The following is a 24,128-nucleotide window of genomic DNA, read 5'->3' as shown; positions in this document are numbered from 1 at the left end:
TTCCTTATATATTAATATTCTTTATATTTTTATAGAAAATGAGGCAAAATGTACTCAAAGTGAAGGGATTTCCCCTCTTATATAGTTGTCACTGAACAAATGCCCCATTGGAAAATGTACCCTCACCTCTCACCTCTCATCTCTCATCACTTGACCATAGTCACCAAAAAAAATGGGGGGGGTGAATCTTGCCACAGGTGCACAAAACAAAAAAGCTTTATAGAGTGTCTAACCCTTTCAGGTTCTTTCCAAAAGGTATAAAACACTTTGATTTTACATATACTTTAACAGATCGGCAACTGTCAGACTTCACATGACCTCTGAACTACTTACTGCAATTGCAGTAAATAGCTCCTGTATTTACTATCTGAACAGGGAAGATACTATGTATATATAAGTGGCAGCATATGTTTGATAATAGAAAGACAGATACCGTAGCATGCAGCAGAAGAGTATTGTTTCTTTATAGTTCTAAAAATGGGAATACTATTTGCATTTGGAGTTGAATGCATAAGCTACAGCTGTATTCAATGTGTCTTATTTCTTTTTTCTTATTTCTTAGGAAAAATGCCATGGAATATTTAGGATTAATGTCAGTGTCTCTAAAAATTTAAACTTGAAATTGAAACCAGATGAAAAGAAGCCAGGATTCTGGGTTCCAAGAGTCTGGTAAGCTTTTTTTGTAAACTACTCTTAGCTGTGTAAACAATTAAACAATGCGCATAGCAATGTTTAAAGATGTTGAATTTATGTTTGTATAATATATCTTTATACAGAGTGGAACTGAATTATTTATTGTTCACTCCAGGGATTAGATTGAAACTCACAATAAATAGTATTAAATGATTTGTTCAAAACTGTATCTTAGAAATGCTACTAATAATAAAAATGCATAATGTGTAAAACCTGACTTTATGTAGGCTTAAGCAAAATCAAGCTGATAGTGGTCATGCCAGTGCCTTGAGAAAGTCAGACTCTACTTTAGACATGTTACTATGATCCTAACATGTGCCAGACACATGGGCTGGAAAGTAAAGTTTTAATATTACAGGAGGGGAATGCACAGAGAGTCGGCAATAAGAAGTGGTATGATAAACCTGCTGGCATTCGGCATGGTAAAGTTAGTAAATCACAAGACTGGCTGAACAGAACTAAAGTGTATCTAAAGTTAAAACTTCTTTTTATGTTTGATACAGTAGGGAAGTATTAGAGCCTCTGTTAAAATCATATGTTATAGTTAAGTATGTATGTCCATTTGAAAGATTTAACCCCCCCCCCCCCCATTTCCTTTTTGAGCAATGTCACCAAGTAAGGGAAATGCAAAATTATAACAAAGCAAAAGAGGGGACAGACAAGGCTGTAAGGTAACCAGCCTTAGGGACTTTTTACGGTATCAAGTTAAACAAGTCTACCACATTTCATGATGGATTTTATCATGAAATGCGATAGAATTCTTTAACTTGGTTACCTTACAGCCTTGTCTGTCCCCTCTTTTGCTTTGTTATAATATAAATTTGGGATGTTGGTATCTTAAGTTTGACCTTTTTCACCTTGGGCTGTGTCTGCGGAAATGCAAAATTGTTAAGCTGTCACCAGAGTAAACATTGGGGTGATAATTGTCAAAGACTGTAATTTCCTTCACTTTGGCAATATCTCCTCTTACTATTGAATCTCCAGCACATTAAAGCGCTTGCTACCCCAACGCTCAATATTCTTGATATGCACCTGCTGTATCATGTACTTGTATGAGAAAATATCCTGTTCTTTTTGTGTTGCTTATGTGAAATCCCTGGTGTTCCTGTCAGTCCCACTGCTTTCCTTTTAAAAACTGACCACAGCAGGAGAGCACACTGTGGTCAGTTCTCTAGCTATGCTGGGAGTGTGCTCTCCTCCAATGATCAGACTTGTCCTGACACGCCCCCCCGCTGCACAGCCATTCACTTGGAAGCTCAGTGTGCTGCTGCTTCCCCCCTCCCCAGCTCTTATGCAGCTGAGAATAGAGAGAATGTGATCACTTACGGAAAAGGGTATTAATAATGTATTTTTATATCTATACAAAAATGTTTTGCTTTCATTTTTACTTTAAACTGAATGGGTTGTCTTACAAGGTGATTATTTACAATCACTTTAAGTGAAGGAAAACCTTCCAAGTGGCACACAGATGTCAAAAATTTTAACTGATATACTATTCCCTATCCAAGACTAAAATGTTTCCACTATGTATATGTTTTTAAAGATATTTTAACAGACATGTAGTTCACATATTTGGATATTTGGTTGGAGTTCAGCTTTAAAATGAGCAAGAATATGTACTGTAAACCTACTCTTAACAGCTGTTAAACATTGTCTGACCTTAAATAAAAGCACAATTTCTGTCATTTTAATGGTCTGCCTGAGAGATGTTACCTAACATGAAAATGTGATGTTTTGCTCTGTTTAAAAGAAAAAAAGTAATTGTAGCCTTGTATACAGCCTACTGGCATATTTTTTTTTTTAAATGAAAATACGTTGGCTATTATTCATTCCCAGATGCAAGAGACCCCTTTTGTGATGTATATTAAAGGACATAAATCTTCTCATTATAAATAAATAGTCCTTTATCCTAGAGGACTAATACCCTGTCAGCCATTGTAAAGGGGTCTTCATTAGCCTAATGAGACCAAGGCTTTATCTACTTTTTTTGCATTATGTAGGGAATTAGGCTGGCCAGTAACAACTCCTATTTTTACAAGCAAAGTATATTGTTTAAGTTTTACAGTGTATAGGCCAGCTTCAAAGTGTTACTAAACTCACAACAGTAAAATCAGTCTGTATATGCAGTAAAGCATGCTTGTTATATTTACAGTGAAACCTAAGGGGTTAATCCTTTGCATTATGTAAAAAGGCTGCCTGATCCTGGTTTCTCTGATCTTCCTTTTCTTCCGCTGACACCTAATAATTTCCTGATAACACATTGTCTATGGTGTCAGGCTGCACATACTCTGGTGTGTATTGCAAGTTGTTTTTTTTTTTGAGAGTGCATGTGATCACCACAGGGCCAATCGGCACAGTCCAGACAGAGGGTCAGGGGTCTTGCGGTCTCATAGGTCAGTCAGAAAACTCGTCCTACAAGCTGTAACCAGTGCATGACTGGATCTTGCCTTTGGTCTTGACTTTTTTTGAGAAAGGGGACACTGCTTTCACTTTGCACTGGCAGTGTTGGTGGTTCTGACAATCTTTAGCGCTATTGCTTCTGCATAGGGCAGATCTTACATCTTTTAAAGATTTGGCTTGTGTTCCATATTACCATATCTCACAATATCAATATTTTGACGCAAGCACTGATGGTATCTGTTCACTTAAAGCACATCTGTAATGAGAGATTTACAGAGGCTGGCTGCCTTCTGAAAATGCTAGTTACCTGGCTGTGTTCTGCTTCAGTACTTTTGAGTCATAAACCCTGGAACAAGAATGTTGTAAAGATTTTTAGAAACATATTAGAATTCTTTCTGTATATTTGTTTTTGGTCAGTGACTCAAGAAGCATTAAAGTGAAAGCATGGCACCCAGGGAACTAGCATTCCCAAGAGAGGAGAGCCAGTAATAGTGGCATATACAGTATAATTCTGTCATGATAAGTGTACTTTAAAGTTTTCTAATCTCTTGGGCAAATCTCCTTCATTTTGACCATTTTGAGTAACTATTGTGTTTTTTTACTCTCTAGGGCAAATCCCCGTAACTTTAATTTTGACAATGTGGGAAATGCTATGCTGGCTTTGTTTGAAGTGCTATCTTTAAAAGGCTGGGTTGAAGTTCGGGATGTCATCATTCATCGTGTAGGACCTGTAAGTGTACAGTATATTGAAAAGACTTGTGTACACTTGCAATTATTTCCATTCAATTAATGTAAATGCTACTCAAAGCAACAATGATGCTATTTAACGTTAATCAGAAGCAAGTCAAAACAACTCATAATTGAATCATAAGCAATATAGAAACCAATCAAAAGCAAGTAAAAGTAACTCAAAATCATACTGCATTCAACCTGAGTCTGAAATCTTTGTATATAAAATGTCTTTGTTACTGTGCTACCTCTGCGGGATTTACTTCCTAATTTGAGTTCTCTGTTCTGTGCCTTTACTCCAAAATCAATCTCAGCCCCTCTGACATACCTAGTTCAATGAAAGTTACTGCAAGCACTTATAAGAATAGAAGTATGGGGACCTTTAACTCAGCTGTGAATTAGCACCATGAAATAGACACAAGATCTTTTATTTTTTCATAAATTTAATGTATTGCTATAGGTTAGAATAAATGGTGGTGTAAGCATAACTCAACACATGGAAGGTAGGTTCGGCCACAGTCTGCTAAACAAAACAGTAAAATCTCTATACCAAGGTAACATAGAATAGAGTTCTGTACCACTAGGCAGAGATTAACTAATAAACTAGCAAAGTCAGCAATAAACAGTGCATATAATGATTAAATGATATGCAGATAATAATACTATACAGTGCACATGGGCACCGCCCCCTCTATCCACGCCACCCCCCCCATATGGTTAATGGATAGATTCATGCATAGCATGAATCTATCCACGGCTGCTGCAGCCACCCCCTATTCATGCGTCCCACCCCTTTCAGGATACCGGGCGCCTGAATTACAGCGGCAGGGGTATTTTTCTAGCACCCGATTAGTCATAGGTTCTAATAGGCTTCAAAATAGGGTGGACTCGGAGTGCAGAGCATTGCGCTTGGAGCCCATTCAGGCATGTTATAAAAGCAAATGAATATTCGCTTTTCTAACACTGAATTGCCTCTCCACTTAGGAGGAGGGGAGGAGATGGACGGCAGAGGCCGCCATGATCTCAGAAGAAAAGAGGACACCTGAGATGCTGCCAGATGCCCACCGCAGCCTGATCCCCTGTTCAATGTTCCCGCCGATCCCCGATGTGCCTGACGATCCCCACTGCCGATGGGGTAAGTGCAGATGGACCAGCAGCGAGGGGAGGTTTGAGATGCCACAGGGGGGTGGTTGTTTGCCACTCCCCCCAAACAAAATCCACCAGTCGCCACTGATACTATAACTAGTCTACAGTGTACTCTAGGAGAATGGCTATGATATGGTGCCATGTTCCCTGAGAGGTACCTATTAGTGTAAGCAATAGGTGAAGGTCTCTGTATAGCAGCTGTAAAGAGACAGTCTTTAGTCCTAACTCTTCAGCTAGCTATTGTTACAGCCCAGTTGTACCATTGGTGCAAATGAAAATAGTTCCAGTCAAGCCTGAAGCAGTGGCGGAACTACCACCATAGCGACCCGTGCGGTCGCTACGGGGCCCGCAGCTGAGGAGGGCCCGGTGAGCGGGCGGCAGGTGAGCCGCCGAGCTCCCTGTCCGCTCGGCGCTCGTACAGTCACACTGACTGTACGAGCGGACACAGCCAGGTGACTCGGCGGCGGCGGGGGGTTGTTGGGGAAGCTGCGGGGAGGCTTAGTGGGTGGCCAATCAGCGGGTGGCGGGGCAGAGAGATGACATCATCTCTCACCGCCCGGCGCCCGCCCTGCAAACTGCCAGCTCCGCTCTCACTCACTGTGCAGGCAGCAGAGATTACATCCTCTCTCTGCTGCCTGACTCAGACTGGCAAACAGAGCGACTTTAACAGGAAAGTGACAATCCGCAATGTGTGACAGGTGACATGGCAAATGGACAATCCACAATGGATGGCAGGTGACATGGCAAGTGGAAAATCCGCAATGTGTGGCAGGTGACGTGGCAAGTGGACAATCTGCAATGTGTAGCATGTGACGTGGCAAGGGGACAATCTGAAACTTGTGGCATGTGACGTGGCAAGGGGACAATCTGAAACTTGTGGCAGGTGACGTGGCAAATGGACAATCCGCAATGTGTGGCAGGTGACGTGGCAAGTGAACAATCCGCAATGTGTGGCAGGTCACGTGGCAAGTGGACAAACCGCAATGGGTGGCAGGTGACATGGCAAATGGACAATCCGCAGTGGGTGGCAGGTAACGTGGCAAATGGACAAACCGCAATGGGTGGCAGGTGACGTGGCAAATGGACAATCCACAATGTGTGGCAGGTGACGTGGCAAGTGGACAATCCGCAATGTGTGGCAGGTGACGTGGCAAGTGGACAATCCGCAATGTGTGGCAGGTGACGTGGCAAGTGGACAATCTGAAACTTGTGGCAGGTAACGTGGTAAATGGACAATCCGCAATAGGTGGCAGGTGACGTGGCAAGTGAACAATCCGCAATGTGTGGCAGGTCACGTGGCAAGTGGACAAACCGCAATGGGTGGCAGGTGACGTGGCAAATGGACAATCCGCAATGGGTGGCAGGTGACGTGGCAAATGAACAATCCACAATGTATGGCAGGTGACGTGGCAAGTGGACAATCCACAATGAGTGGCAGGTGACATGGCAAGTGGACAATTTGTAATGTGTGGCAAGTGACAATCTGCAACTTGTGGCAAGTGGACAATCTGAAATGAGTGGCAGGTGATGTGGCAAGTGGACAATCCACAATGGGTGGCAGGTCACGTGGCAAGTGGACAATCCGCAATGTGTGGCAGGTGACGTGGCAAGTGGACAATCCCCAATGTGTGGCAGGTGACGTGGAAAGTGGACGATTTGCAATGTGTGGCAGGTCACGTGGCAAGTGGACAATCCACAATGGGTGGCAGGTGGACAATCCACAACTTGTGACAAGTGACAATCTGCATCTGGTGGCAGGTGACACACTCGAGGCTCCCACTGATTCTGCATTATGGTGAGTTGAACTATTTAATTTTCTATAACAATGCAATAATAGAAATAATGTGTTTCAATCATCCTGACAGCATAACACAAATGGTGCCGTGATAATTGAAGCACCAACATCAGCCATTGCCCCAATAAATTGCCCCCATAAAAGTATTTTCTATCAGTGCCCCTCCCGAGACTAGAATCTGGATCCGCCCCTGGGTGGGGGGGGGCCCATACAACATTTTGCTATAGGGCCCTGTGATTTCTAGTTACGCCCCTGGCCTGAAGGCAACAGTAAGGCTGCTAGTTTACTGTATGGTAGGTTTCTAAAGGTCTCAGTCACTCTGGCAGCAGATAGTAAATCTGTACAGCAGCAGCACATCAGTCCCAGCAATATTGTAGATCACCATTCAATTACACATAGTGATTAGTCCTCACTCTGCTCTGAACCCTGGTGACTCTGACTCTCAGCACTCCGCTTCCCGCTCAGGCTCTCAATATGCAGCTGTAATGGTGCACACTGGAAAGAGAAGTGCACTCTCTGGTCTCCTTCATGGAAAGAGAAAGCTGTGTCCTGTATAGCAAGAGAAAATAATGCTCTTTATGCTCCTCCTGGCAATCTCTCTCTGGAAATGCAGTTCAAAAGCTCTTGATTACAGTAGAGTTTCTCTCCTCTGGACTACAGGTCCTGCGGTGCTGTGCTGCCCAACTCAGTCTATTGAACTGTTCCTGCTCAGCACCTTCCTTCTCTTGCTGAAATAACTGTTAACAAGGTCAGCATTGCAGGGCAAAAGCTACAGAGAGCAGCTGCAGCTAGTGTTTCACTCACTCTCCATTCTTGGTTACATTTTGCAGATATTTAATTAACATGTGTTCACGTGTCTTTTCTTACAGATACACGGAATATACATCCATGTTTTTGTCTTCCTTGGTTGCATGATAGGCCTTACTCTCTTTGTGGGTGTGGTGATTGCCAATTTCAACGAAAACAAGGTACGATCTGTATTTTCACTATATATAATGTAACACATTAAGATATTTTTGTCAGCTTGGCCAGTTATAAAACTACAATATGATAAACTATTCTTTCATGGCTGTTTTTTTTTTAATCAATTTAACCTTTTTGCTGCTGAGCCCTACCTCCCATTAGTCACCCCAAGTGGACAGACCAATTTTTAGTAATTTATTGCTCACAGTTTTGAAAGTCAGCAGTCAGTCCGTTCTATGAAGGTGGCACAATTGTTTATCTATATATATATATATATATATATATAATATATATATATATATATATATATTTGTAAAATTTTTGTACAAAAGTATAATATTATTGTATTTAGAAAGTAGAATGCCAGCAAGGGCAACAAAGTAAAAGACATAGTATGACATAGTAAGCAAGAGAAAACCGTGTAACTTGGAGCCTACAAACATTTATATGAGAACTAGTAGCATAGTATCTGGTCTAACAAGAGTAACTAACCAATGATTCTACCAAAGAGATGACCTAAGGAGTGGCAGCAAGTGAAAGTTTCATCCGGGAATGGGTATAAAGTTATGAAGAAATAAAGAACATATCACATCAAATAAAGTACTACTTGATCACATAGAATAGGTGAAATTAACGAATGAATGACTTGTATAGCGCTGCAAATACGAACTGAATCGCCTCAAGGCGCTTGATCTGACCTGCGTTGATCCTTTTAAAAGAGGTGGGTCTTGAGTTTTTTCCTGAAGGCCTGGTGGTTTCCTTCCAAGCAGATGTTCATGGGTAGAGCTTTCCATAGCCATGGTCCTTGGACTGCGAATCTTCGTTCTCCCCTTGATTTGTAATGTGACTTGGGGATGAGGAGGAGGTTTTGGTTGGTTGATTGGAGGTTGCGATTGGGAGTGTAGTGTTTTATTTTTTCACATAAGTATTGAGGAGCGTTTCCTTGTGTGCATTTGTGGGTCAGGCAGAGGGTCTTGAATGTGATCTGATCCTTTACGGTAAGCCAGTGTAGGATCCTCATGGATGGGGAGATGGATTCCCAGGGTTTTTTTCCCGTGACTAGTCTTGCTGCCGTGTTTTGGATGACTTGTAGGTGTGCAATCTGCAATTTAGGTAGTCCTATGTAGAGGGAGATTGCGTAGTCGAGTTGAGAGTTGATGATGGTTCCTACTACTATTGCTTTCTCCTCTTCTGGAATGAAGGGGTTGAGTCTACGTAGCAGGCGTAGAAGATGGTAAGATCCGCTGACTACTGATCCTATTTGTGCATCCATTGACATTTCTGGGGAGGAGATATGGGGGGGTCGAGGAGTTGGAGGAGTCCTGGATCCAAAGTTTGCCAAGTGTATTGGCAAGGTCTGCATGCAGATACCAGTCTGTATAGTGGAAGGAAGTCATGTAAAAAGAAATCTCTTCTGGAGAGAAAGAATGTTCCATGAAGCGACGCCATCTGGCAATAAAACGTGTTAGTGATGTAAAATGTTGGGTGATAGTGTCCATTTTCTCTATGTGAAATTTGGTTTGGAGAGCTTGTTTCACCGAAGCAATTTGCGGGGGGAAAAGATTGATCTAGGCTTGCATTAGTGCCCTGTCAAAAAGGCAGATATGGAAAATCTATATTTTTAACACCAAAATCATTTTTAGCACACAAAATAACTTCTAAGAATGGTGCCCTTTGTGCTAAATTGTTAAAGTAGGAGAGCAAAACTGTAAATGAGCATCTTAAGCTAAAAAACCTTGAATCTAGCCTCACACCAATGTATTTGTTTTGGTTGTGCAGTGCTATTAATTTTAAATTACACCCTAAACTACATTGCAAGGGTCCCTCGACACATTGTGCACTTTTGCTCACAACACTTTACAGATAGGAACCCCATGTGTCATTTAGTGTTCTGCACTGAAAGAAAAAAATCCTGTTTGTAAAATGCACATTATACAGAAACTGACAACTTGTTACCGCAATGCACATACTGTGGAGCATAGTGGTGCATCGGAATGCATTAATACATTTTAGTGCATTGTAAAAAAAAAAGGGGCATGTCAATTTATAGCATTGGAGTGAGTTGACTGCACATTCAAAATGAACAATAGTCCATGTGCCTAACAAATATGCAGTAACATACAACAACACAATGCAAATGTGTAACTCTAACCTCAAATATTTCCAAAACCTTGGTTTTTATTGGACAATAAAAAAAAGAATGAACAAAAAAAAGTGTTGATAGATATATATATATATATATATATATATATATATATAGTTGAAGGGCCAGTTCATACCACATGCAGTCCAGTGCGTTTTTTTCTGCATCAAAAACGCATGCAGAAAAGCTTCTGGAATGCATCCCGACTGCGTTTCTATGGTGTGAATTGGCCCTCAAAGAAAATCAGCAAAAAATTACAACAAATGTGGGTTGAGTTAACTGTGTTCACAGTTCTTCATTATCAGCTGTGAACCAGATGAAAACACTGTTGTTTTAATAAAGGGTTCAAGATTTACAAACCCTGTATTGTATCTCAAAGCAGTATTAAACCCAGAAGAAAACATTTATTATAATGCACCCTGCCAGTTCTTAGATGTGACGGCTGCATTTTTTCTCTATTTTGCGCTTTCTCTTTTATTTTTATCTGGTGATCTAGCCAATAAGTCTGGTGATCTAGCCAATAAGTCTGTTGTGCTGCAATAGCGGCGTTTTGCCAGCGGTTTTAACCCTTTCGCGGCCGCTAGCGAGGGTAAAAGCGCCCCGCTAGCGGCCAAAATGCGCCGCAAATCCGGTGGTAAAATGCCGCTAAAAATAGCGGTGTTTTACCGCCGACGCAATGGGCGGAGTGGTGTGAAAGGGGTCTAATACAGGAGGTGTTTTACCATTCAGATCATCAGGTGAAAACGGAGAAAAAAAAAAGCCTAAAAATACTAAACTAATGCAGCCATCACATCTAATGATTGGTAAGCTGCAATATATTACATTTTTGGTTTTGGGTTTAACACCACTTTAATGAGGCATAGTGTGGGGACAAAGACATGTGAGACTCTAAATGTTTCTAAGAAGAAGGCATCATGGCTGATTCTAAGAATTTCTTTAAAGGGTAGGTTATGTTTTTTATTTATTTTTAGGTATGTTGTGTGAACGGGAACACATACCAAATAGTGCGGTTTTATGAAATTTGAATGCAAAAGTGAAAATACACTTCAAGTATGGATTTGAATACTGAGTCTCCGTGACATCACAGAAGTGAATTTCTCAAAATGACTGGCTTACAGTTGCCAACTGTGAACCACACAAACTACTGAAATAACAATTTTGGAAAAATTCTTTAATTTTTGTTAAGAAAAATAATTTCATAGTTCATGTTGTTTGCCATCATTTTAGTTAAGCCTCCGCCACCCTAAAATTTACCATTCTGAACTGGCCAGGTACATAGTATGTATAAGACATTACTGTTCTAGTTACATTTGTGCAAATTTTGGTCAATTGACAACATATTTCTTAATTTCTAAAAGAGAAATTATAGAGAGGATGTTCATTTTTCTCCTATATATTCCTACACCGTCTGCTACTATATGGGTAGTTAGGTCTAATATCACCATTTAAAACTTGCTTATCTCCTCTACCTTCTCTCAAAAACAATCAGTTGCCTTAAAAATCCTTGCAATATATTTAGTTTATGTTTGTTCTTATTTTTTACAAATCGTTTGCTACAAACCATGTAGTGCACTTCATTAGGCATTATCATTTCAGTGAGAAAAGCTTGAAAGGGAAATGACAAAATATTGATGATACTTGTTACAAAGAAAACAAACTGAGATTTGGAAAGCTCAATGGTGTTAAGTGTTTACAAAGTCATTTTTTCACAGTTATGCCCCATACATACGGGACATTCCTCCCACAAAATCTGTCAAATTTTTTCCGATGGATTTTGGCCAAAACTTGTATTGCATATACACGGTCGCACAAAGTTGTCGGAAAATCTGATCGTTCTGAATGAGGTGACATCAAACGCGTACGCCGGGACTATAAATGGGCCAGTAGCCAATAGCTTTCGTCTCTTAGTTTATTCTGAGCATGCATGGCACTTTGTCCATCGGAATTGTCTACACACGATCGGAATATATGCGACCAGATTTTGTTGTCGGAAAATTTTAGATCCTGCTCGCAAACTTTGTGCGTCGGAAAATTTGACGGAAAAAGTCAGATGGAGCCCACAGATGATCGGATTTTCCGACAACATGGTCCGATTGCGCGTTTTCCGTCGGAAAATCCAACCGCATGTATGGGGCATAAGGGTCTATACAAATCTTTTTTAATTATTCGCTATTAACAATATTTCTATTATAAACATTATTTAAAAACACTATTTAGAATATGTCTGTTATGTCTTAGCCCTTATACACACGGTCGGACATTCCGACAACCAAATCCGTCGGATTTTGTCCGAAACTGTTGCATACACACAGTCGGACAAAGTTGTCAGAAAATCCGATCGTACTTAACGTTATGACATTATTTCGTTAGGACAAGACTACGTTCAAGCTAGTAGCCAATAGCTTTGGTCTAGGAATTTGATCTGAGCATGCGTGGCACTTGTTCCGATCAGAATTCTCTACACATGATCAGACAAAGTCCGATTGGATCATGTTGTCTGAAAATTTTATAGCCCAGCTTGAAAACTTGGTCCGTCGAATAATCCGACGGAAACCGTCCGATGGAGCCCACACACTGTCGGATTATCCGACAACACAGTCCTATCGGACAATGTCCATTGGAATATCCGACCGTGTGTACAAGGGCTTAGAGAAAAGCATAAGCTAACATAATTTGAGGTTTAGGATTCATTTTTTCTGCATGAAATGTTACACTTGTTGAAAATAATCTGTGTCCACAGCTTAAACTTTAATTCCAGAAATCTTACATTTCATTTTTTTTATTTGCATAGGTTTTAAAATAAATTATGGTTTAACAACTGCCTCAATTATATTACAATGTTTTCTAATATATTTATGTTAAGTAAATCTGCATTTCATGGTATCAACCTCTATATTTTGCTCATTTATGCTAAAGTAAGATTTGCTTCATTTAATATATTGTGCTTTAAAATGCCTGTCATGTGTTCCTCAGGGAACAGCTTTACTGACTGTTGATCAAAGAAGATGGGAAGATCTGAAGAGTAGACTCAAGATAGCTCAACCACTTCACCTCCCTCCTCGTCCAGGTATTAAAGAAATTTCACATCCCATGTTCTGTTTTTTTTTTTCCTTGTCTTTCCTTGTGTGGTTTGTGCTCGTTTTAGTGCAACCAACAGGTAACATGTGGCAAAATAATTTTTTATTTTTTTTCAAATGTTTTTATTGAGATTTTTAGCAGAGTTAGTTACAACAAGGGTTACAAAACAAAAAAATTATATATAGTAATAAAAGTAACATAACACAGTATAATGTAGTGACAGGGTTTTCTCAGCACAATATAGCATAGTAACAAATAGTCCACAATAAAGAATAAAGTAGTATTCCCAAGTATCTAATATTCATAGTCATAAAGGGACTCGAACAAGAGTAAGTCTCTTAGAACTTGTATAATAAAGTCTGTAATATAATTATTGTAAGATTTATAAATAGCGATATGGATAATGGCCACTTCTGGACCCCAAGACACCCCTCACAGGGATCTATCTGTGTCTTGGAGTACCTAGGCCAACATCCTAAAGGAAATTCAAACACAGTAGTTATCTTTTATGAAGGAAAATAAAGATCTATTCTTACTCCGCAGCTCAATTCAGATAAACAGACATGTTATATATTTGTCACTTTGTTATGAAATTATTTTTAAAGCCATCCAAAAAATATTAAAACGCACAGGAGTTCTTTCTTCTATATGATTAAAGAATCAGCATTATCTAAATTGTGGAAGTATAATTTTTGTACCATGTACTCCAAGGTTCCCATAGTTGTTGTTCCTTAATATATAGGGATTTGTCATTAGGAAATAACAATTCGTAGGAGTGGTGGAGTTGGGTTAATTCTATAACTTCTGTCATAGTAGGAAGAGAGTCAGTTTTCCATTTTCTAGTTATGGATAGTCTCGCAGCTAAAAGTATATGTGTTACTACCGTATATACTCGAGTATAAGCCGAGATTTTCAGCCTCTTTTTTGAGGCTGAAAGTGCCCCCCTCGGCTTATACTCGAGTCATCGCTGTCTGCCCGCTCGATCAGCGTGTCGAGCAGACAGACAGCGGCCATTCTATAATTCAAAAGCCGCGCCTCCGGCTCCGCCTTCGCCTGTGATAGGCGGAACACTGAATTTCCCAGCAGCCTGTGTTCCGCCTATCACGGACATCGTATCATCCTCGTACTACGGACGAGGATGATACGATGTCCGTGATAGGCGGAACACAGGCTGCTGGGAAATTCAGTGTTCCGCCTATCACAGGCGAAGGCGGAGGCGCGGCTTTTGAATTTTACAATGGCCGCCGAGGCGCCGACGAAGAGGGCACGGGACGGAGGCAAGGCAAGGCACGGCACGGGACGGGACGGAGGCAAGGAGGCAAGGCATGGGACGGAGGCAAGGAGGCAAGGCACGGGACGGAGGCTCGGGACAAAGGCTCGGGACACAGGTAGGCTGGACACACACACACACACACACACACACACACACACACACACACACACACACACGGATGGAGACACACACACACACGGATGGAGACACACACACACACACAGGGATGGATGGATACACACACACACAGGGATGGATGGATGGATGGAGACACACACACACAGGGATGGATGGATGGAGACACACACACACAGGGATGGATGGATGGATGGATGGAGACACACACACACAGGGATGGATGGATGGATGGACACACACACACACAGGGATGGATGGACGGACACACAGGGATGGACGGACACACAGGGATGGACGGACACACAGGGATGGACGGACACACAGGGATGGACGGACACACACACAGGGATGGACAGGCATGTCTCACCCTCGGCTTATACACGAGTCAATAAGTTTGCCAGTTTTTTTGGGGGTAAATTGGGGGCCTCGGCTTATATTCGGGTCGGCCTATACTCGAGTATATACGGTACTTTACGATATTGTTTGGGAATTGTATGTAAATTCATATTCAGAATGGCTAGTTCTGGTGAAAGTTGAAGGACAATACCTGTTACGGAAGTGAGTAAATGGGAGATTGCCTGCCAGTAGTTATGTAAGCTTGGGCAGTCCCACATAATATGAAATAGGGTCCCCAATTGGGTACAATTTCTCCAGCAATTAGGTGACGAGTTCCCCTTGAATTTTGCTAGGATATGTGGAGTCAGGTATTGTCTTTGAACAATTTTTTGTGCCAATTCCCATAGTGTAACACATGCAGTGGCCCTATATATGCTTCGTAGGGAAGCCATCCATTGTTTAATTGAAAAGTCTTGCCCCAAATCTTGTTCCCATTTAAGAAAGGAAGGTAGTTTGCTGGGTATGTTTTTTTCCCCTAGAATTGGGTATATTGTAGCTACTCCTTTCTGTGAGGTGGCATGGTTATTGAGGAAAGACCATATTTTAAATGGGATTGAAGCTCTGAGTTGTGGATTGTGTAGCAGACACTTTTCTATTTGAATATATGTAGATCGCTCAGAATTCGGAAGCTGTAATTCATTACTTAACTGAGAAAAAGACTTTAATGAGCCCTGTTGGAAGAAGGAACCAAGTTTGATATCCCGACCCAAATTCCAGTCGTGTATTTGTACGCCAGGAATTAATGTTGGTATGATTGTTAGAGGAGGGTTTAACACCGTGATTGGAGTTTTATCCCATTTGTATGTGATGATTCTCTGCCAAGAGTGTAGCGTCGCTTTCACCGTTGGTGGGTATTAAGCTGTAATTGTGGACTTAATTTTCCTACTAAGTAACCAGAATTGCATATTAGCCAGTTGCCGACCGCCGCACGCCGATGTACGTCGGCAGAATGGCACGGGCAGGCATAAGGACTTACATGTACGTCCCTTGCCTCCCGCGGGTCGGGGGCCCGATCGGGCCCCCGCCCGGTGCCTGCGGCGGTCGGTTTTCGTCCGGGAGCGATCCGGGACGAGGGGGCGGCCATTCATTCATGGCCACCCCCTCGCGATCGCTCCCGACGAATAGAAATCCCCCGTGACATCACTTCCTCTCCTGTAATGTAAACACAGGAGAGGAAGTGATGTATTCTCTCCTCCGTGTCGGTATTTTTCGTTCCGACACGGAGGAGAGCGGATCGGTGAGTTGCACCAACACTCTACACACACAGTAGAACATGCCAGGCACACTCACACCCCCCCTTTACCCCCCGATCACCCCCCCAATTACCCCTGCCCCCCAGTCACAGTGACACCAATGTCATTTTTTTTTTTTTTTTGCATTGGTGTCATTTGTGACTGTAATAACTGTTAGGGCAGTTAGGGTTAGCCCCCTTTAGTTCTAATGTACCCCACTAACCCCCCCAATAAAGGTTTAACCCCGTGATCACCCCCCGTCGCCAGTGTCACTAAGGCTGGGTTCACATTGCAGCGGTTTATGAGAACGAATGTGATTCGCACCGCACTGCAGTGCAAATCACATCTGATCTCTGTGCGATTCGAGTTCAGCCATTCGCCGCACCCGCCACACCCGCCGCACCCGCCGCACCCGCCGCAAATTCGCACGGGACCCTTTTTTTGGCCCGCAGCAGAATCGGATCGCATAGGTGTTCACACCATGCGATCCGAGTTTGCAGATCGCACTGCGATATGCGAACTGATCTGGGGGTGTCAGTAACATTTCACTGACACTCCCAGCAGTTCGCATAGGGCAGTGTGAACTGCCGCCGGGAGGCATGCGATGCGGGAACCCGCCGCGGATTCGCGGCGTTTCCGCATCGCTCCAGTGTGAACCCAGCCTAATAAGCGATCATTTTTCTGATCGCCGTATTAGTGTCACAGGTGACGCTAGCTAGGCAGGTAGGTATTTAGGTTCGCCGCAGCTTTTTATAGCGCCAGGGACCCCCATATACTACCGTATAAAGCCCCCTGATTGCCCCCTAGTTAACCCTTTCACCAGTGATCACCATATAACTGTTACAGGTGACGCTGGTTGGTTAGTTATTTTTTTATAGTTTCAGGGCACCCGCCATTTATTACCTAATAAAGGTTTAACCCCCTGATCACCCGGCGGGTGTCATTTGTGACTAATAACTGTTAGGGCAGTTAGGGTTAGCCCCCTTTAGTTCTAAGGTACCCCCCTAACCCCCCCAATAAAGGTTTAACCCCGTGATCACCCCCCGTCGCCAGTGTCACTAAGGCTGGGTTCACATTGCAGCGGTTTATGAGAACGGATGTGATTCGCACCGCACTGCAGTGCAAATCACATCCGATCTCTGTGCGATTTGAGTTCAGCTATACAGATAGTATGGCTGAATTCGTGTCGCACCCGCCGCACCCGCCGCAAACTCGCACGGGACCCTTTTTTTGGTCCGCAGCAGAATCGGATCGCATGGGTGTTCACACCATGCGATCCAAGTTTGCAGATCGCGCTGCGATATGCGAACTGATCTGGGGGTGTCATTAACATTTCACTGACACTCCCAGCAGTTCGCATAGGGCAGTGTGAACTGCCGCCGGGAGGCATGCGATGCGGGAACCCGCCGCGCATTCGTGGCGTTCCCGCATCGCTCCAGTGTGAACCCAGCCTAATAAGCGATCGTTTTTCTGATCGCTGTATTAGTGTCACAGGTGACGCTAGTTAGGCAGGTAGGTATTTAGGTTCGCCGCAGCTTTTTATAGCGCCAGGGACCCCCATATACTACCGCATAAAGCCCCCTGATTGCCCCCTAGTTAACCCTTTCACCAGTGATCACCATATAACTGTTACAGGTGACGCTGGTTGGTTAGTTATTTTTTTATAGTTTCAGGGCACCCGCCATTTATTACCTAGTCTCACTAGTGTACCCCTAAATTTAGGGGTGTCTACTTTCCAAAATGGGGTCATTTGGGGGGGGGTTTGTGCCAACTTGGCATTTTATGGCCTTCAAAACTGTAACGCCCTTAGAAAGCCTGAAGGCGGTGCTTGGTTTTCGGGGCCCCGTACGCGGCTAGGCTCCCAAAAAGTCCCACATATGTGGTATCCCCGTACTCAGGAGAAGCAGCAGAATTTATTTTGGGGTGTCATTTCACATATGCCCATGGCATGCGTGAGCAATATATCATTTAGTGACAACTTTGTGGAAAAAAAAAAAAAAAAAAAAGTTTGTAATTTTCCCGCAACTTGTGGCAAAATATAAAATATTCCATGGACTCAACATGCCTCTCAGCAAATAGCTTGGGGTGTCTACTTTCTAAAATGGGGTCATTTGTGGGGGTTTTGTGCCATCTTGGCATTTTATGGCCTTCAAAACTGTAATAGGTAGTGAGAAGTGAACTCAAAAATTTACGCCCTTAGAAAGCCTGAAGGCGGTGCTTGGTTTTCGGGGCCCCGTACGCGGCTAGGCTCCCAAAAAGTCCCACATATGTGGTATCCCCGTACTCAGGAGAAGCAGCAGAATTTATTTTGGGGTGTCATTTCACATATGCCCATGGCATGCATGAGCAATATATCATTTAGTGACAACTTTGTGAAAAAAAAAATAAAAAATAAAAAAGTTTGTAATTTTCCCGCAACTTGTGGCAAAATATAAAATATTCCATGAACTCAACATGCCTCTCAGCAAATAGCTTGGGGTGTCTACTTTATAAAATGGGGTCATTTGTGGGGGTTTTGTGCCATCTTGGCATTTTATGGCCTTCAAAACTGTAATAGGTAGTGAGAAGTGAACTCAAAAATTTACGCCCTTAGAAAGCCTGAAGGCGGTGCTTGGTTTTCGGGGCCCCGTACGCGGCTAGGCTCCCAAAAAGTCCCACATATGTGGTATCCCCGTACTCAGGAGAAGCAGCAGAATTTATTTTGGGGTGTCATTTCACATACGCCCATAGCATGTGTGAGCAATATATCATTTAGTGACAACTTTGTGTAAAAAAAAAAAATATTTTTTTTTTTGTCATTATTCAATCGCTTGAGGCAAAAAAATAAAATATTCAATGGGCTCAACATGCCTCTTATCAATTTCCTTAGGGGGTCTACTTTCCAAAATGGGGTCATTTGGGGGGTTTTGTACTGCCCTGCCATTTTAGCACCTCAAGAAATGAGATAGGCAGTCGTAAACTAAAAGCTGCGTAAATTCCAGAAAACGTACCTTAGTTTGTAGATGTGACAACTTTTGCGCAAACCAATAAATATACAATTATTGACTTTTTTTTTACCAAAGACATGTGGCTGAATACATTTTGGCCTAAATGTATGACTAAAATTGAGTTTATTGGATTTTTCTAATAACAAAAAGTAGAAAATATCATTTTTTTTCAAAATTTGCGGTCTTTTTACGTTTATTTCGCAAAAAATAAAAATCGCAGAGGCAATCAAATACCATCAAAAGAAAGCTCTATTTGTGGGAAGAAAAGGACGCAAATTTTGTTTGGGTACAACATTGCATGACCGCGCAATTACCAGTTAAAGCAGCGCAGTGCCAAAGTGTAAAAAGACCTCTGGTCATTTACCAGCAAAATGGTCCGGTCTGAAAGTGGTTAGACTGTCGTGTGATGTCTTTCTCAATTTGTCCCCATAAAGTTTTAGGAGTAGGCAAGAATCATTCTTGCAATTGGGTCAAAAGAGTTGCGTCATAATAATCCTGTAGATCAGGTACGGTCGCACCACCTATATTTCTATGTTTAATTAGTATATGGTATGCGCAACGGGATTTTTTTGCCATTCCATAGATATTTTCCCAAACTGCTTTGTAAGGATTTAAAGTAGTATTTAGGGATACATATTGGAAGCGACCTGCGTTGATATAATAATTTTGGTAAGGTCATCATTTTGAAAGCTGCCAGGCGACCAGCCCATGTAAATTCGAATTTACTAAGTGTTGTCAGATCTGTTTCAAAATGTTTCTTAAATGGTAAAAAGTTTGTTTTAAATAACTGTTTTGTTTTGTTAGTGAGAGTGATTCCTAAGTAAGAAATCCCCTCGTCTTTCCAGTGGTAGAGGTATTTATTAGACAATAACTGCCTGGTTGTGTTATCTAATCCTAGGTCTAAAATATGGGACTTGGTTTCATTGATTTTATAATATGATGCTGCTCCAAATGTCGTTAGTATATTTTGGAGATTCGGGAGAGATGAAATAGGATCAGACACTATAACCACTATGTCATCTGCGAACAGACTTATTTTATTATCTATTTGCCCAATTTTTATACCAGATAGTTTTTTGTCAGATCGTATACGTTCTGCTAGAGGGTCGATGGCTAAATTAAATATTAAAGGAGATCAGGGGCAACCTTGTCGTGTTCCATTCAAGATGCCAAAGGGCCTAGACATCATATCATTTGTGTATACTCTCACTGAGGGGCCCTTATACAGTGCAAAAATTGCCGATAAAATATTTCCATGAAAGCCGAATTTTAAAAGCACTGACTGTAAATAGCCCCAATGGACCCTATCAAACACTTTCTCTGCATCCAAAGAAAGGAGCAGAGAAGGCGTTTGATGTCTCTCAGTGAAGTGTATAATATCAATCAGTCTTGTTGCATCTGAAGATTGTCGACCTTTAGTAAAGCCAGATTGATCTTTGTGAATGAGGTCTGGTATGTAGTTCATCAGTCGATTCGCTATTGCTTTGGCGTATATTTTGATGTCAATGTTCAATAATGAAATCGGTCTGAAATTTTGGGGAGCGTTGGGATCTTTGCCTGGTTTCGGCAGTGTTATGATCAAGGCCTGAAGCATCTCAGCCGGAAATTCTGATTTGGATGCCGCTTCGTTAAAAAGTGAGCATAAGTGGGGAGCCAGTATATCTCGAAGTAATTTATAGTATTCTCCTATCATTCCGTCTGGGCCCAGAGATTTATTGTTGGGCAGGGAGTCTATAGTTCTAGCAATTTCTTCCACTTAAAATGGGACGATCAGATCAGAGATTTGATCAGTAGTTAATGATGGGAGACTAATAGTATCTAAGAAACCACTTATTATTTTTGGGTTAGGTGTGGGAGTTTGAGAATCATCTTTAAGATTGTAAAGGGAGCTATAATAACAGCTAAATGCATTCGCTATGTCTTGGGGGTCTTGCAATTTTTCTCTAGTAATAGGGTGGTATAGATATGGAATCTTTGATTTGGAATATCTGCCTTTGATCCGAAGTGCCATGTTTTTTCCTGCTTTGTTGCTAGTATGGTAATATTTAGCTTTAAGTTTTCTAGTATGTTTTTCAAATGTATCCAATAAAGTCGTTCTGAGTTCCTGTCGTAATATTTGTAGTTTAGTTTTCAGTTGTTGTGATGGGTGACATTGGTTTTGGGAATCTAATGTTTTAATGTCAGCAGTAAGTTTCTCAATGAGTTTCGTTTTATTTTTCCTGAATTGAGCATTCAGTTGCAATAGGATTTCCCTACTAAATGCTTTATGAGCACCCCATAGGGTGGTGGAGTCTGACACCGATCCCACATTATATTTAAAGAATTCAGTTATCTGGTTTTGTATAGCTGTAGCATAGGTAGGCATTTTGATAAGATATGCATTTGTTCTCCATAGAAAATGGGTCGTTTGAGAGTGTTTAGGTAGAATAGTCATACTGATTGGGGCATGATCAGTCCAAGTGATGGGTGCAATGTCAGACTCCCTCACCCGCTGCAATAACCACTTATCCGTAAAAATATAATCGATACGAGTATAGGTATTATGTACCAGGGAATGATATGTGTATTCACGATCTCCAGGATGTTGACATCTCCATACATCATAGAGATCGCTTTTATTCTAAAAAAATTTAAGTGCACAGTTGGTTCTGGTTTTGGGATTAGAAGTGTCTAGTTCTTGTTCATGTATTGTGTTGAAGTCTCCACAAATTATTAAGGCACCTTTTCGGCATTTACCTATTTTTCTCATCAGGCCATTCAGAAAATGGGGTTGCCTTTTATTAGGCGCATACACATTTACCAATGTAGTAAGTGTATTATCAATGGTACATATTAATATGAGGTATTGTCCATTGGTATCTACAATAGATTCATGTAATTGAAAATTAACTGAATGATGTATGGCAATAAGTACTCCTCTTTTTTTCTGTTGGCCTGATGCTGTAAATATGTGAGGAAAGTTCTTATGGGTGCAAGTGGGAATAGCGCCTGTTTTGAAATGGGTTTCTTGTATACACAATATTTGACATCACTGGGTGTTAGCCATTTGCCACATCAACACTCTTTTTGCTGGATGGTTAGACCATTAGTATTTAAAGATATTAACTTTATACTCATAAAAGGATATTAATAAGATGGAAAAAGTAAGTACATACTAGCCTGATAATAGCTTTAAATTCTACTTCCATGTGAACAATCTGTAGTCTGAAATGACTATGAATGTCCAAAAATTTAGTGACTGAAAAGTTTTGATTCAAATTTTGTAGGTTCACAACATACCTGTCCCTTTGAATGCTATGAGTTGTGTATAGGATACTGTGAAGAAAAAAATAAAAGTAAAAGCACAAACAAAAATATAACCAAACATTAAACTTAACTTGCAGTGGTAAACATTTCAATGCATACTGCAACATTAGAATGGGGAATTAGTTCAAAGGTCAGCTGTTCCAAAGATTTAGTATCGCACGGCACGGCGGGCAAGCTGATAGATCAGTTTCCCATAGATAGGATTGTATTTTGACCGGATCTAGTCAATGAAAGCTAATGCCATTGTAGCGTAAGTTTCTCTGGATTCTTCTTAGCTCCGATAGGTGGAGTTGGTTCGGGGATAATACCCCATGCGTGAAGTAACTTAATGCCTTGTTCCACAGAAGTGATTGTATGGTAGGTGTCGTTCTTCTGTATCAGTAGTTTCGATGGTTGTTTCCAACGGTATTCAATTTTATGATTACGCAGAGCTTTTGTAATCGTGGAAAGTTGTCTTCTCATATCTAGAGTATGTTTAGACAAGTCAGCATAAATCTGGATTGTATTATATGGTTGTGGAAGTTGTCCTAGATGTCGAACTTTATATAGGATTTGTTCTTTAACATGGTAGAAGTGTACTCTAAGTAGTACATCACGTGGTATCTGTGGAGGGAGAAATGACGGTTTCGGAATCCGATGGATACGATCAATTGTGAGCTGTAAGGCTGGTATAGCTGGCAGCAAGTTGGAGAATAAGTCAGTGGCATATTTTTTAAGATCAGACTGCTGTATATTTTCAGGGATACCCCTGATTTTGAGATTGTTCTTCCTTGAGCGGTCTTCTAAATCTGCGATTTAAAATTTAAGCCACTCTTTTCCAGCTTTATTTTCTTCATGAACATGTATTAAGTCATTAATAGTATTGGTCATGTCTCCCATAGAGTTCTCAATAGTGTGTACTCTTTCACCTAAGGAGTTCACTGCTTTGGAGAATAGATTTGTGAGTTGTAAAATATCCGTATGAAGCGAAGTATGTAAAGTTAATAGCATTTCTTTTAATTGGGTGTCCAGAATAGGCTGGTTATTAGTGGGGAATGCGGCTATAGGCGAAGCTATAGGAGTTATGACTGTGTTATCTTGACTAATATGAGGTATTTTATGGCTTACCTCCTAGCCTGTAAAATCCAGTTTGATACGATTTTTAGCCGGGCTGCGACATGTAGGGCTGAGGCAATCTTCCTCATGAGGAGATTCCAGATGTGTTTTGTGAGTTGATTCTTCTAGAGCAGCATCAGGCATGTCAGTGTAGTGCGCTCTCCCTGAGGAGGCCGTTGCTGTGAGAGGATCTGCGCCATCTTTTTTTCTCCCTCCCGCTGACTGAGAGGAGAATGTCGTTAGTTTTTTCATTTTCCGTTCGTCTTTCCGCTTTTTCGACATCACCTTCGGATTCAGGAACTCTTCCGTCGTCTGTTCGTATTTTTTTTACTGATATTCGCTGTGAATTGTCGCTAATATGCCCATTCGTGTCACGGAGCTCTCTCACAGAGCTTCCATTCAGATCGTGCGCTGGCCACGCCCCCCCGCAAAATAATTTTTTTGATTTGCAATGAACATCTTAAAAGTAGAAGTAAGCCCTCCCATAATTTTCAGCCAAGGAAGCCACCAGCTTGGCCTTTTTTTGATCTTCAACTGCCTTGATGCTGCACATGCGATGTTATGACACCATCCATTGGATGGTTTGACAGTTTCGTTGAGAGCACATCCAATGTGACAGTTACATTCCCGTCACATGGTGGAAATGTAAATGTTTATCAAAAGTGTTAAATCCTATGGGTTTACTTCCACTTTAAGGGAATTACAGATACAGTTGTGGTTTCATACTTCGTATTTTATTGTTAAAGGAAATAAT

General features: G+C 41.5%; 1 protein-coding gene across 3 annotated transcripts in view; it reads left to right on the top strand.

Annotated features, from left to right (window-relative positions):
• NALCN (sodium leak channel, non-selective) overlaps positions 1–24,128 on the top strand; it is an 864,749-nt gene that overhangs the window by 737,599 nt on the left and 103,022 nt on the right. For all 3 annotated transcript variants that reach the window (XM_077482966.1, XM_077482963.1, XM_077482965.1), the window contains 4 exons: positions 563–669; positions 3,703–3,823; positions 7,633–7,731; positions 12,843–12,936. In XM_077482966.1, the coding sequence (XP_077339092.1) occupies positions 563–669; positions 3,703–3,823; positions 7,633–7,731; positions 12,843–12,936 (421 nt within the window). The remainder of the gene's footprint in view (positions 1–562; positions 670–3,702; positions 3,824–7,632; positions 7,732–12,842; positions 12,937–24,128) is intronic.

The sequence above is a fragment of the Lithobates pipiens genome, unplaced genomic scaffold (assembly GCF_037356315.1).
Source record: "Lithobates pipiens isolate NorthernLeopardFrog02 unplaced genomic scaffold, aLitPip1_a1.2 Scaffold_16, whole genome shotgun sequence".
Taxonomy (NCBI): domain Eukaryota; kingdom Metazoa; phylum Chordata; class Amphibia; order Anura; family Ranidae; genus Lithobates; species Lithobates pipiens.
This window is presented reverse-complemented; position numbering and strand designations above follow the sequence as displayed.